Here is a 16,161-nt window from a genome sequence, read left to right on the forward strand (position 1 = left end):
GGAAATGTGTCTCTAAACATTTGTCCTTCACTACACACAGTGACAGAGTGTCGATCAGTCTGAGCTTGGTGCTGCATGCAGATATTTAAACACTTCAAATGATTAAACCTTTAAAAGTTGCTGCTGTAAGGGAGGCAGCGTGTTCCCACATTTAGCTTCTCTACAGTCCGGCCTGTCTGCTGGATCAGAAACATGAAAACTCAACTGAAGGAGAAACATTGAAATGTTCTTCATCTCATAACACTGACATAAAGATCACATAAAAACAATAAAACTGAATACTGAACTCTATAAATGTTGGTGCTTCAAACCCAACGGAATTAATTCCCTCCCTGCTTGTTAGGAATGTTTCGTGAAATGATTCTTTAAGGCCACAGATTGGTCTTTGTGAACATTTGAGCTTTTGTGCTTCTAATAATTTTTCTTTCGGTTGCTCGTTTTGATCGACTGTTGTTCACATGTTGGATAAACACAAACTTTACTTCTCATGATGAATTCCAACTTTCATATTTATGAAATATTAGTATCTGTCATTCAAGACTCTGATTTCCAGCGTCCTGCTAATGAGCTAATGTTTGCTAACAGGCAAACTGGAGCTCCTGATCCAGCAGACAAGAAGTGACAGATGGTGACAGGTATGATGTCACACAGGTGCAGGAAGACACCTGACAGCTTCCTGTCTCTGTGTCGGGACACTTAAACCTTCAAATAAAACTATCTCACGGACCTTCAGACTAACAGTGAGAGCATGTGCAGGTAGTGACTGAGCATGCTCAATAAAATGGCTCGAACAAAGGGGGCGGGGCTTTCAGGTTCAGCCGACAGATTTCAGGAAACCTGGTCTTGTCTGACTATAACCATGGCAACAGCAAAGTCATCTCCTCCACCCTCCTGGTCCACCTGATCAGAGGTGGGGTGGGCGGGGTTCTCAATGGGCGGGGTTTTAGGTGGTAGGGGCTCTTGGTGGGCGGAGCTGCAGCCTCAGAATTCCACCTTGCAGGCGGGGAAGGTCTCCTCCTGCATGGCCACTGTGCTGTTGCTTCCGAGCACGGTGATCGACAGCTCCCTCTGCTTGTCGTGGGTCTCCTGGTACCACTCATGCATTGCCAGCGAATCAAATGTTGGGATGAGAGTCACCTGAGGAAACAGACCGATCAGAAACACTATCGTATGAAGGTGGAGTCAACAAACATCGCTCAGTGTTGTCACCAACCTGGACGTCTGGCCAGCTGCTCTTCCCCTCCAGCAGAGCGTCCAGGATGCTCCTCATTGCCTCCTCCTTCACAGGGTCCTCTCCGCTCACAATGTAGTAGGAGGAGCGAAGCCGTCTGAAGAACTCCAGGTTCATGGTGGACGCAGCGCAGCCAGACGGCAGGTAGGCCAGGTCCACGTAGACCGCAGAACCCTCAGAACCTGTAGAACCTGTTGAACCTGCAGCTTTAGAAGCTGAGGAACAAAAGAGACGAACAAGTTTAAAGTGTTTCTCACACTGCTGTTCTCCTGGTAGTTCTGGATCATAAGTCAAAAGTATCAAACAAAAAAGGTACAGGCACAGGTAAAGGTACAGTATTCTTTGTCTTTCTCAGTATTCTTTAAGTGTGTGTACATTTGCCTACCTGAGAACGCAGGTTTTGCAGATCCAATTCTGGAGCCACCAAGTGAATTTCGGGATGATGGCTTCATGTCGTGGCTGGAGGTGGTCTTTAGTGACCCCGTGGTACTGCCTGCCTTGGACTTTCCGTTCTGGGCAGCGGTACTTCCAGACATTGCCTTCTGCATGGTACCTGCTGGTTTCTTGGTCTTGGCAGCTGAGCTCTTTGTGTTCTTGCTTGCAACATCAGCCTCTGCGTCGGCCATGCAGGCTCCAGGCTGAGGAGGTAACGGGGGCAGGTCTTTGACGGGAGCTGGTGGCGGGTCATGGGAAGAAAGCTGCCCTGCCCTGTGAGGGTAGTGCGGACTGAGATGATCTTGTGGATGACTGGGTGGGAAGAGACTACTGGAATCATCATCAGAGTCAATGTCTGCAGTGATGGAAGGACAGTCCTCTGTGCCAGGGGGGACGTCAGAGTCCGTGGCTGTCGGGAGTGAGTCGCTAACTGATGTGGGTGGAGTTTCTTGGCTGTAGGCTGAAGGGCATTCACTGCTGCTCTGATCCTGGGAGTGGTTGTTGTTGTCTGCGGTGAGGCCAGGGTTAACATGCTGCTGGTGGTTCTCTGGGGTTTTTGGGTGCTGAAACTCACAGGGCGATACCAAGCAGAGATCAACATCATGTGGAACATCTGCAATGAGTTCTGACATCCCGTGGATGTGTTCCTCAGATCCATTTCCACAACGCCCATTAAGGGACGATCGCAGAGGTAAGGCCATCCCTGTGTTGGAGTCTGAGTCACTGAAGTGTCCATTGGAGTAGAGTTTATCTCCCATGAGTCCTTTGGGCGATACTGCAGTAGGTGGCAGCCCTTGCTCTAAAGAAACCGACAGAGATTCATCAACTTCTGTAGAGTGAGGCGAGCCAACTTCAGCGGGCATGGAGGTTATGGTGGGGGAGGAGTCCGGCATAATGTCTTTGAAAGGACTGAGGGTCAAAAGGCTGGACTGTTTATCCTGAGAGGAAGTGGAGTTTTCCAGGCCTTCCCTCAGAGAGCTCAGGTCTGAGGTCCTGCAAGAACCTCCCTGGTTGTAATCCTCGAAGCCCAGACTGGATCCTCTGGCACCGAGGCTACTGTCGTCATGATGGAAAGGGGTATGTCCTGCACTGTTGGGGGCAGAATCTGCAGGAGAAACCAGCTCCAGAGTTTTTTCCTCTAAGCTCATGCAGATGTCATCTTGACCGTTTTTAAACGAGCTCTCGCCCAGCTGGTATGCACTCGTATTGAGATCAAAGTTAACACTGAGGTCACCTTTTGGTGTCTTTGCAAGAGGTGAGGAGACATTTGTCTCCATACAGCGGAACTTCTCTGGACTCTCTATGGTCAAGGTCTTCTGGTTCCCACTGGCCTTTGCTCCACCAGAATTCCTGACTGCTGAGGTCTTTGAATTTTTACCATTGTTCCCATTGTTGTCTTCCAGCCTAAGACTTTCAAATTCAGCCGTCATGTCCTCAGGTGTTGACATCTTGGAGCGTTCAGCCTCCTTCTGGATTTCCTTTGTACCTGGCTTTCCTTTTGTCCCTTTGTTCAAAGTGTCTTTCTTTGGAATAGTCCCGTCTTTCTTCAGAGTTCCACTCTTGGCTGAAGTATTTTTTAGTTCCGTGCTTGCTGTTGATCCGGCACTTGAAGCTCCACTTGTTGCTTTCTTCACTTCTTTAATGGCTGGTTTTGCCGTTTTCTTCTCCTCCGGTTTTATGTCCCTCTTGCTGTCTCTTTTTGGTTCAGGTTTAATGTCTTTCTTTGGTTTTGTACTTAGCGTTTCCTTCTTTATAACCTCTTTCTTTTTCTCCCCACTCTCTTCCTTCTTTACAACAGCAGCAGGAACTTTCTCATCCTTCTTTTTCACTTCCTTCTTCTCTTCTTTTAACAGATCTTTCTTTGGAACAAGCTTTTCAGCAGGTTTTGGTGGCTTTGACTTTACATCTGCATCCTTCAGTTTAGGCTTTTCATCTCCGTCCTTCTTCTCTTTAGGTGCAGTGTCACCTGCTGCCTTTGGCTTCATTTTCACCTCCTGTTTTTTAATGTCAGCTCGTCCAAGCTTGTCTTTCTGCAAGGCACTACTGGGTCTGAAGTCCTTAGACTGCGACTTAAGGCTTTCTCGACTCTCTGCTCGTTTTGGTTGTTTCTCAGTTTTGGATGTTTCTAGGTCCCTCAAACACACTGCTGGAACTTTGAGAAAATCTAGATGTTTGAGTTTTTCAAGTCCATCAAGAATTTTGGCCTGTGGCGTGCACCCAGGGAAAAGAACACGGATGATCTTCTCCTGAGGGCTTGAAGGATGCCAGACCAGCAAAGCACAAATGGAAACAAGGCATGGTAGTGGAAGATCTGAGCCCTTTACATTTGATCCGTTGTTTGGCCAAATCTGCATCAAAGCTTCGAGTTCTTTACTGCCGCTGACAGGATTCAGAGTGTACAGCTCCAGACGGCCAACTCCCATCTTTTGAAATAAGATAACCGGTTCAATACTGGGTCCGTTAGACCGGCTGAGGGGTTCTGGTTTAATTGAGAGTCTTTGCAGGTGCTGCAGAGTGAGCGCTACCTGGTCCCCACTCCGCAGCTCACTGGGATCTCCCTGGATGGACTTTAATCGGTCTGGGACATTGACGAAAACCACCCCAATCTCAGGCGAGATGAGGTTTTTCATCCAGTCCTCTTCAGTGTGAGATCCAGCAGACTCCTCGTCCTGCTCGGCTACTTTCCTCAGCAGCAGACTGTTCAGCCCGGGGAGATTGTCCACACCGATGTGGGTCAGGAGTACCGAGTCGATTCTGTCCAGATGCCGGACCAGTTTCCAGAAGCAGGAACGAAGGTCGGAGCCACCGTTCACCAGGACGTTGAAACCATTAACAGCAAAGAAGGCAGAGTCCCCCCTCCCACCGGGGAAGATGTAGCAGCAGGGCCGAGAGAGTTTCAGGAATCCCACAGTGCTCGGGGGCTCCAGGAGGTCGAAAAGCGACTCGGGCTCCAGAGACTCAGAGAGGTACTCTGTGAACTCCTGCAGACCTTCCATCTCTGGGAGGACCAGCGGAGGGTTGATTTGGATGTTTATAAAGTCTTGCAGGTTGTGTTTCTTCAACACAGAATCCTTCCAGAGACCGTAGTTTGGACAGCTCAGGGTGAGGCTGGCCTTTACCGCCGGATCTGCTGAGCTCAACAACTCTCCAACCTACGAAAACACAGAAAAATGACTTCTTTATGAAAAACAATAAGGACTAAAGATAGACATTATTATTCTGAATATATAACACAGATAAGTGAATCATCTTAACAGGTTTAATAAAACATACAAGTTTAAATGTCTGAGACTCAATACCAGCCTGCAGAAGTGAACAGCAGAACTTCAGTCTTTTGCTGAGTCACAGCTGTCAGACAAACTATTTGTATAATAAATCACTGCCATTAGTTTTCTCACCTCCTCATCAGCAAATATGTGGATGAAGTCGTTGAGCGAGAAGCAGCCTTTCTGTAACACGATGTCTCCGCTCTGTTCCACACACTGACCGGCCAGAACCAACAGTTTGTGTCGAGAAGAATCACAGAGCAGCCGCCGGACCTGAACACACACAGATCAATAAATGATGGCAGCTCTTTCACAGAAGGCTTAACTGCAGAAATCTGATCAAATCGATTAGACAGACTATTCTACTTCAGAGCGACACACTGATAAGCTGCAGGATTATTTCAATTATGTGGAACAGAAGGAATAAATGGTGTCACAGATTCAGATACATGACCTCATCAACATGCAAAATCTCAATCCGTTCCACACATAAACTGTTCACTGCTTGTTTTCATGTCTGCAGCTGATTTGAACACACTGACAGCTGAGACGGACTTCAGTCTATAAATCATATTTTATATCTTTATTTTCCATCCGGTCTCACCTCGGAGCAGAGGAAGTCATGAGATGGATTCACAACAACCTGCGTGTCCAGAACGTCTCCGCTGTGCTGCAGCGTCCGCTGACCTGCAGGAGGAAACACAGAAACTAAATAACAGGCTGTCAGACATGCAGCTAACCAACCATCACCGTAGTTATGTGTGCATGTGTAGATGTATGTGCACCCCAGGAGGAGAACAGCAGCTGATGTCCTAGTGACCAAACAAACAGTCAGCTACTCACTGCTGCTGCTGCTACCATCTCTCTCTCTCTCTCTCTCTCACTCTCTCACTCAGTCTCTCTCTCGCTCTTTTTAAAACAAGTCAGGAAGCCAACAACAAAACCTAACTTTACTTTTAATGTCAACAAACGAAGAGAAATGTCCATACAAGAGCATTTCCTTGTTTTATGAATGGAGCAGTGCACAAGCTGAAGCAGCCACACTGTGCATGTTTGACCAATCAGCGATGGTCATCCCTGCAAACCCCGCCCCAAAAATTCCTGTGTTTTTGGAAAGTAAAAACTCCTCCAGCAGGGACTTTTTGAGGCGTGTACAGTAGATTAGAGCTGACAAACACCATCTACGTGTTCATCCTGAGATATTATTTTCCAGTTGACCAAATATAAATCTTCATCCTTTGATGAGATGATTCTACTTAAAGCTTCTATTTTACTATGAAATCTGCTGGATTCAATTATTTATTTGTGATTTTCTAACGTTCACTTCAACTGAAGAGTATTTCTGGTTTGATTAATCATTCTGACAAACAGAAGTTATTTTCTAAAACTGCATGTTTTCATAGTTCAGTGGCAGAAGTACTCAGATACTTTACTGCAGTAAAAGTACCAAAAAATACTCCATTACAAGTAAAAGTCTTGTATGAAAAATCCTACCACAGTAAAAGTACATACGTATTATGAGCTTGATGTAGTTAAAGTATTGCAGTAAAAGTACATAAGTATTATGAGCTTGATGTAGTTAAAGTATTGCAGTAAAAGTACATAAGTATTATGAGCTTGATGTAGTTAAAGTATTGCAGTAAAAGTACATAAGTATTATGAGCTTGATGTAGTTAAAGTATTGCAGTAAAAGTACATAAGTATTATGAGCTTGATGTAGTTAAGGTATTGCAGTAAAAGTACATAAGTATTATGAGCTTGATGTAGTTAAAGTATTGCAGTAAAAGTACATAAGTATTATGAGCTTGATGTAGTTAAAGTATTGCAGTAAAAGTACATAAGTATTATGAGCTTGATGTAGTTAAAGTATTGCAGTAAAAGTAGTGGTTTGGTCCCTCTGACTGATATATTATTATATATGACATCATTAGATTATTAATAGTGAAGCATCAGTGTTAGAGCAGCATGTTACTGTTGTAGCTGCTGGAGGTGGAGCTAGTTTACACTACTTTATATACAGTTAGCTAGTTTAGTCCAGTGGTTCCCAACCTAGGGGTCGGGCCCCTCCAAAGGGTCAGCAGATAAATCTGAGGGGTGGTGAGATGATTAATGGGAGAGGAAAGAAGAAAAAACAAAGTTCTGATACACAAATCTGTTTTCAGTTTTTGGACTTTTTCTCTAATCTTTGATTTTTGCTGAAATATTGGATCATTTGAACATTTATTGAAATGAAAGCATGTGAGAAGTTTAGAGGGAAAAATCACTATTTGGTGGAGCTGTTAACAACTCATAGACGTGAAATGTGACCCCGACTACACACTGCTTTTTGTAAGACGTCAAAAGCCAAAAAGGTTGGAAACCACTGGTTTCATCTTTAACAATGTGTTGTATTTTAAAAGCTTGTTATATTATCCATTGTGTCAAATCTTCATCTGAAAAGTAACTAAAGCTGTCAAATAAATGTAGTGGAGTAGAAAGTACAATATTTCCCTCTGAAATGTAGAAAGTAGCATCACATGGAAATACTCATTAAAGTACAAGTACCTCACAACTGTACTGAAGTTCAGACAGTACTTGAGTAAGTGTATTTTGTTACTTTCCACCTCTGGTTGTGTTGTTTTTGTGTTGCTTTGTTTGACTGATTGTAAAGTATATTTTTATCTTGTTTACTGCAGCCTGAGAGCAGGACTCAGTGACTTTAACTTCTCTCAGACTGATGAGCTGCTTTTAGAGCTAAAATGTTTTGACCAAAAACTGAAGAGTTCTAAAAATACCGACTCACCAGGGATATTATATAAGACTGTGTATAGATTCGATTTGACCCCTAGTAAATTAAACAGGATCTTTCAGAAGACTCTGTGGGAAGAAACCTTAAAGACGTCTTCGTCAGGATGGACGAAGGTTTCTGTTCCCGGGACGCCAAAACTGTCCTCTGGACGATAAAACAAGATTTAAAAGGAATGAATAAGAGGCAGTTTGAAGTGTTAAGTCTGGGTATAATTACAACACTGAGACTTACCCTGAGGCACTGTCACTGAAGGATGAGTTTGTTAACTAATCAATGAGAAGATCAGAGATATACGACACTGATAGGAATGAAATGTGGCAGAATTTCCTTGTTTTTCTCATAAGTTCTTCATCTTTTTTTTGGTTTGTTTTTTCATTTCTGTTTCTTCTCTTCATGTGTATTTTGTGTTTATTTTTAAACCGTTACGAACTGTTTGTGAAGAATTGTGTTCTTTTATTTATTTATGTTTAAAATACAAATAAACTGGGGGAAAAAAGAAGGAAGGCCCGACACACCCCTTATTTGTAGGAGTTTCTGCTGACTCAGCAGTTAGGAGCTACTTTTAGCCTCCAGAGTCCTGAACATCTGACTCTCTGCAAGAAACACAAGAGGAGGATTTCACAACATGTCAAACGTTTCCTTTAAAATCTGCCAAACCACCATTACACTGTAAACGGGTGGAAAGTGTTATGACACATCTCAAGTATCAATATGAGCAGTGAAAGAGGTTTTCTCACTGTAATCATTCCTCCTGTTCATACTGGATATTAAAAGATCCTTCAAATGTGCTTTTAATGGAAGTGATGGAGGATAAAATCCACAGTGTGTCCACACAGTCATTTAAAAGTCTGTGTGAAGCTTCTATTCAGCTTCATCAGTCTGAGTTAGTCATATCAAGTGGATATCTGACACATTTACAGTCTTTTTAGCATCAAATTCCCTCTTTGTGTTTCCTCGGACAGTGTTTCCCTGTTGAGCTGCAGGTGGAAGTATAGTAACAAAAAGAGGAACTTTGGCACTAAAAAGACTGTAACGTTGAAAGATATCTACTTGATTTGACTCATTTGGACGCTGAAGCTTCATATTAGCTTCAGACTGTGGATTTTGTCCTCCATCACTTCCATTGTAAGGTCATTATGAAGGGATCTTCTAATGGTCAGTATGAACAGGAGGAATGATTACAGCAAGAAACACAGCTTTAATGTTCATTTGATGACTGTTGGTTTAATGACACACTTGAGAAACTGTGAACTCGTCCTTTAAATACTCCACAGGAGGCTCAGTAAAGTTTTTTTTTTTTTTTTAAAGTCTGGAAGTCTTTTCTCTTGAACATTGATTGAACAAAATTTTGTATCAAAGGTTTCCTGAACTCCTTTGTGTGACGAGTAAATGTTTATGTTGGAAAAATTCAATAAAAAGAAAAAAACTTTTCTCTCAACTCTTTGTTTTTCATCATCACAGAGAGATGATGACGTTCTTTCACTCTCCTGTGTGATGATATAATATAATGTAATGTAATGTAATGTAATGTAATACAATATAATATAATATAAAGATGTGTAATTGTATATCACTGAGAGAACATAATTATTGAGCCTCATTGATCAGAATCATATTAACAGATAACCATTAGTCACTCATCTCTGTGAGGTGACCTTTGACCTTCAGCCAACAGGAAGTCCTCTGCTTCCTTCCTGTCAGCTGCTCGTGTGGTTACCATGCCAACAACTCCAGAGGCGGTTTTGAACTGAACAGTCTCTCTTCTCAGTTTCTCCTCGTTAAGCTTGTTTATCTGACGACATCACAGATGCTAACGAGCTGCTGAGGTTTCACTGAGTCATTGAAAGAAACCAGGTGATCACATGACCGCTGTGTGTGTGTGTGTGTGTGGTGCTGCAGGCTGTTCAGCAGAGTCTCAGCTGATAGTGTTTATGTGTTTGAATCAGACAACAAACTGTCTGTCTGACACACACACACACACATTTTCTAAAATAACTTTTGGCCTCAGTCTGAAAGAAATGAATGATGTCATCCTTCAGGGCAGCTGCCAGCGTGCTGTGTTGACCGACCTTTGACCTCTAGATCTCAGAAAAGTTTTGGATCCAAGTTTCAGTTTGACTCTGACTCAGATTACATTACACCCTTCTTCAATACACCCTCCTATGAGAAATATTATTCATGTCTCCACCCGGTTACCACAGTTGCAGAACAATCAGGCGCACCTGCAGAGCAGCCGCCCTGCACTAAACTGATAAAACAGCTTCATGAGTCTCATGTTTTACCTGATGGACTCGTGTTTTAATGCTGTTGTTCATCACCTGAAACATCTGATTTCTACAGTCAGAGGAATGAGAAGTTTTCGTCCTGATGTTAGTGAAGCGCAGCGTCGCTCCTGATTGGCTGCTGTCAGCTGAAGAGTGGATCACACTGGATGATAGAGGAGACGCAGAGACGCTGATCCACGTCAGTTCAAACAGGAGTTCGGTCGACTTCACTGTATTTAACACCTGAGCTGAGCGTCAGAGTCGCTCTCAGTTATTGTTTAGATCATTTAGAGACAAGAATCTGTAAAAGTTTACAGCCGTCAAGATGTCACGCTGCGTTACTCTGTTTATAAAGACGTGGCTAAAAAAAAAAGTAATTCAACTGACAGAATGTGAGTCGACTGAGGATCATCAGCTGAAGCATCGACTCAGAGTTTATCTGAACTGTTTAATGAGACGTGTGTGTGCTGAGCAACAGGCAGCAGGATGATAACGACGTGAAACAGAAACAGGAAACATGTTGACGTGACTCTTTGTTCCTCTCTGTTGTCTCTTAAATCCACATCAGGACAAAACGACCTGCTGGGAGTCAAACTTCCTGTCAACACGTCCTTCTAACTGCGTTTAACAAACACCGAGCATCTATTCGGAGACCGTTTTTTCATTATTGATTTATCTGCAGATTATTCTCTTTAATAGTTAATGATGGAATCAGATAATCCTTTTAGATTAGAAAGGCTGCAGCTATAAAACCCGTCAACAGACAGACTGATGTTTTCTGACCTGGTTCGTCCTCTGACAGGAAGGCCGAGTGTCTCGACACGAAGAGCTTCAGCTGCTGATCCAGAACAGAAACATCCAGATCTACAGGCCAACAACGCACTCCTGCAATAAAACACACAAAATACACCATTTCTTACTAATAATAATCATAATCATAATAATAACAACATCATAATAATAAGTAGAGGACAGGTGGATCTGTGCACAAAGCAACTGCAGGACACAGGCCCGCAGCTGCTTCCTGTTAACAACTAAACGCTGTTTATCATCAAATTTAAAATTGTTTGTTCATGTTTTCAAACCTTTTTTGTTTTTTACACAATGTTTGTCATAAATAATGATAATTTTTATCTGGATGAGACACAGAAACTTTTCTTTTCATCCATCATGACAACATGTCCCATGATGCATCAGTACAGGATATCGATCATATTTCAGACTGATGAGCTGCGACGACCTTCAGCTGGATTCTGATTGGATGATAAAAACGTGTTTCACATTCTTCACATTAAAATACTAAACGTCAAATTTGAAATATGTGACACAAGACTTTGACACTCGAGTCTCTGACCAATCACAGAGCACCTTCTGGCGCTCAACGAGTCTGACCAATCACAGAGCACCTTCTGGCGCTCAACGAGTCTGACCAATCACAGAGCACCTTCTGACCTCAAACTGCACAGCGACTTCCGTCCGTCTCACTTCGACACTGTTCAGTCTGATGTTCATCATGTGTTCAATGAAAACGACAGTTAAAGTCAGTGTGACTGAGGAGAAACGAACAATTTCACACATCAGTCACACTAATGACTGACACACACACACAAACACAGACACAAACACACACACAGACACACACACACACAGACACTAACACACACTAACACACACACAAACACAGACACACTAACACACACACACAAACACAGACACAAACATACACACACACACAATGACACACACACACACACACTGATACACAAACACACACACTTTATCATATATCAACCTTTTTGTTTTATTTCTGTTTTTGACAGAGTGAGACGTCTCTCCTCGTTTCCTGTCAGATTCGCTGCGTCCGCAGCAAACAGGAAGTTGATGATATTTAGTAACACTACTTCCTCTTTTCCTCCATCAGCCTGAACAGTAAAAACACACTGAGCAGAAGAATTTCCTTCAACTTCAAACTGAAACGTTAAGTTAATTAAAGAGATTTGAGTCTTTACGCGTCAGAGACGAAGGTTGAAATAATAAATATAAATAAACATGTTTGACTTTGTGCTGCTGCGACGTTTTAAACTGATGAAGTCAAAGCCTGAAAGAAGCTTCTGTCTTATCACTGAAACCTGATGATCACTCTACTGTTTGTTTCTACTGTTTCTGTTTCTACAAACAGTTTGGTGGCTGTTAACAGGGAAATATAATCACAATTACTTTCATTACTGATTCACCTGATAATTATCAATTAGTTGTTTGATCTAAAAAATATAAAAACAGTGAAAACTATCATCAAATATCTTGTTCAGTCCACAACTCAAAGATATTCATTTTACTGACTCAGAGAAGCTGGAACAATTTTCTTAATTATCTAAATACTGTAGCTGCCGATGAATTTTCTGTCATTTTCTAATCAATTCATGGCTGCAGCTTTAATCAAATATCTAACCTTGTGGAACATAAACACATTTCTGTTGCTTTACTGAGGCAGTTAAACTGGTGAATGAAGGTCAGACTGCAGATTATTAAAGTTTCATGCTGTTTTTGACTGTTAACCTACTTTTACTGGAACAAAACCAGTCAAGCTTCACGCAGGACTTCACATCCAGCAGGAAGGTTTTAAATGCATCAGATACGTCTGATGAGAACAAAGATGCAACTCCTGACTGAAACGAAACCTGATCCAGTTTTAATAAAGAACATAAAATAAAGTTTATTTCTAGATAAAAACCCTTCTAACATCTGAACTTTCAGATGTGAATCAGTGACTTTCTGTAGCCCTAACCCTTCTCCAACAGAAACCAGTCGAAGAAACAAACATCTGAATCAGAAAACTGCAAACGGAGCTCAAACCTTCTTTGTTTCTACGACTCATTTAACTGAGAACTTGAGCTGCTGTTTCCTCGTGTTTAGTGACCTGCAGTGTTGGAAGAAGTTTTCAGATCTACTACTAGTAAAAGTATCGATACCACAATATAAAAATACTTTATTACAAGCAAAAATCCTGCATTTAAAATCCTACTGAAAGCTCTTACTTTAGTACTTTAAGTAAATGTAGCTGATAATACTTCTATACTTCAACTTAAAGATCTCCTCCAGATGTGTTTTAAACTGTATATAAAATAGTTTGAATAATAATTTGACTCTGATGTGGTTTTTTACACAAAAAAGTTAAATGATCTTGTTAAAATCCTTCAAACATCGTCTCCTCCTTCTCCCTCATTAAAAATGATATATATAATATATTTGATTTTCCAGACGTTTCCTCCTTCACATTAAAGTTCATCTCAGTGTTTGTTCACTGGAGGCTTCAAGTCTCCACATCACACTTGTATGAGCTGAATACTGAACCATTATTGGCTCCAAACTAGCTGTGATGCTTGTAGGTAGCTTTTACAACTTAGCAACTTTTCAGACCCCTTTAGTAACTTTTTTTAAAAAAAAGCACCTGGAGACAAATCTGGTGACTTTCTAGATGAACCTCAGCTGGTCTCCATAGAATAGTCTCTTCAGTTCTGCCAGCGAGAAGCACATCTGTGTCTTCAGTGAGCGGCAGAGACGGATGTGAATGAGCTACATGGATGCAAACAGTGTTGCTAAGGACCAATCACTGATCTATATCATCATCTCCTCCTTTATTTTAATTTAAACAATTTAAACCGTTGTCACACAGGTTTAGTTCATTCCTGTTTCTGAACTCTCTGCATTCACATCAGGAGGCTGTATGAGAGAAAACATCAGATATTCTTCCTCACTTCTGACTTTCTCTCTGAGGGATCAGGATTTTATATGTAAATACAGTTGAAGCCGTTTGTCTTTATATTATGTGTTTGGTGAGTTTGTCAGATGACTTTGTGGTTATAAAATCAGAATTTTTGCAGTGCAGAGCCGCATCTTGGAAGTGACTGCTGGTCAACATTTAGTCTTAATGAGTCGGGTTTCAGTCACTATTTCAGACTCGTCCTGTTGTCTGACAACAGAAACACAAAAACCTTTAAATGAGAACAGCTTTATTGTGAATTCAGCTGTATTGTAATACTGTATATGTGAGCAAAGAGAGAAGGTCTGACACCTTCTGACACTAGGCAGAATGCAAATACCATGCGATGACGACACAAATATGCTCAATAGCGCATGACGTCATCCAGCGACTTTCCCAGCAGGCTTTAGCTAACGTTACTTTCCATTGAAAGCTGCTGGCAGCTGTTGCAGACTCGCCCCTTCTGATCAGTTTCAGCTCAGAGAAACTTTCCACTTTCTGCAGATGAACGTCAAACAAACATTCAAACATCCAGCTGAAGAGGAAAGGAGGGGAGGAGGCTTTAAGCAGAACTTTATATGCAGGAGTTTTACTTGTAATGAAGTATTTTTACATTATGTTATTGATACTTTTACTTAATCTGAGTACTTCTTCCAACACTGCAAGTCACAGACTCTGATGGGTCACTAGATAAATACGCTGTATTTCCGACATCACAGCTAAATTTAACCACAGAGACCAGAAACAGCTGCGTCACAAACTTCTGTCCCCGTACACACAGGTTGAATCTGATGGGCGTAGTACGTGATTATTGATTAACTGATGGAGTCTCAAACTGCGAAGGAGGAAACTAGTGAACGTTAGCTTGCTAGCTTAGCTGCTAACACTGTTGCGTGATGCTAGATTCGACTTTAAAAACCCGACAAATGTTTTAAAATGTTGTGTTACCGGTTTAAATTGTACCGTAAACCTTTAACTATAAACAAACGTTTCACACGCGGCGTGGTTTTACTCCCAGGTGATAATCTGGGAGATAATCCGGACAGGACGCGTTTTCAGGGGAAACAATATTCTGCACAGCAGCAGCGGATTTTATTGTGAAGGGTACGGCGGACTTCCCGCCCTGAGAAACTCGGTTCTTCTTCTTCTTCACGGTGCCGGTTAACTTTCACTCACCTGAGTCTATCTGCCGCAGCAGCCGCTCCAGCAAGCCGGCGGGCCGCAGCGCTCCCACCGCCACCAGCACCGAGTACTCCGCGGCCGGCGGCCGGGAGGAACCGGGAGAAGAACCGGGAGAAGAACCGGGACCGCCGCCCCGCTCCGCCGCAGCTGCCGCCATCATGGCATGGATGGATCACTAATCACGTCACACAGCGTACACACACCCAGGGCCCGCCCCGCTGTTATGAGAGGCGGGAAAATGTGTCAACTGGCAGGAGACACAACCAATCAGAGAGGAGAGATGACCAGCACAGAAGGAAGGATGACCAATCAGAAGAGAGGGGTGCGTTCACGTGCTGCTGAGGAGAAATCAGTACGCTGCCAACGTGACAAAAAGGATTTACTCAAGTTTTCAGGTTTCTCCTTAAAACCTGAAAACTTATTATACCATATTTTTAAGACACTTAAATATGTTTTATATATTTTAATGTATTTCTAGATACTAAATTATTTTGCCTTTAAAAAAAAGTTTTCTCTTTATCTTATTATACCATCATAGTAACATGGAAAAACATCTTGTTATGATGTTAAAATGATCAAATGAAAACCAGAAAAGTTGCTCATTAAAAACAGAAACAGCAAATATTTTTATTCTGCTTGTTAACAGCATATTGAACCTGAAGAGGAAAAAAAAGATTTTTAATAAATCTTACAGGTTGAATGTGACATTTAAAGGAATTTTGAAAAATTTCCAAATAATGAACATTTCAACTCATAAAACTGTCTCAATACTAGAAACTTTTTCTGTTGTGGGATGTAATCATATTTCTTTACATCTATAATTATATTTTAATTGTAGTTGTAATGTTGTTGTAATATATATATATATATACATATACACACACACATACACACACATATATATATGTAGTTCATACCTGTGTACTCAGCAGGTCCCTTGTACACTGTTTATTTTTATTGATCAAACATTCAATGAAAATATAAATCAAGAGACTTGAACTTCAACTACAATTTAAAAAAGCAAATGAAACCCATATAAACTGTGTTAAAAAAGTTTTAAACAATAAAGTTTTGTTAATTTATTAAGTTTTGTTCATATGTTTTTATTGAACCTGAAACAGATTAGTGAGTCACATTTTTATCACCAAAACACGACTTATTCAATATGAAATATAAAGTTATAATGTTCTACATTACGAAACAGGCACACCAAAAAAAGTACACAGATAAATAAT

At 41.5% G+C, this 16,161-nt stretch overlaps 1 protein-coding gene across 1 annotated transcript in view; it reads right to left on the bottom strand.

The window, feature by feature from the left end:
- map1sa (microtubule-associated protein 1Sa) overlaps positions 1-15,296 on the bottom strand; it is a 16,952-nt gene extending 1,656 nt beyond the window's left edge. Inside the window, exons 1-7 of the mRNA XM_042416638.1 lie at positions 14,921-15,296; positions 10,768-10,869; positions 5,537-5,619; positions 5,065-5,205; positions 1,617-4,818; positions 1,214-1,446; positions 1-1,137 (exon numbers count right to left, since the gene is read on the bottom strand). The exon at positions 1-1,137 is cut by the window's left edge and continues 1,656 nt beyond it. Coding sequence (XP_042272572.1) covers positions 982-1,137; positions 1,214-1,446; positions 1,617-4,818; positions 5,065-5,205; positions 5,537-5,619; positions 10,768-10,869; positions 14,921-15,086 — 4,083 coding nt within the window. The 5' untranslated portion in view covers positions 15,087-15,296 and the 3' untranslated portion in view covers positions 1-981. The remainder of the gene's footprint in view (positions 1,138-1,213; positions 1,447-1,616; positions 4,819-5,064; positions 5,206-5,536; positions 5,620-10,767; positions 10,870-14,920) is intronic.
- Positions 15,297-16,161: the final 865 nt, after the last annotated feature.

The sequence above is a fragment of the Thunnus maccoyii genome, chromosome 7, assembly GCF_910596095.1.
Source record: "Thunnus maccoyii chromosome 7, fThuMac1.1, whole genome shotgun sequence".
In the NCBI taxonomy this organism is placed as follows: domain Eukaryota; kingdom Metazoa; phylum Chordata; class Actinopteri; order Scombriformes; family Scombridae; genus Thunnus; species Thunnus maccoyii.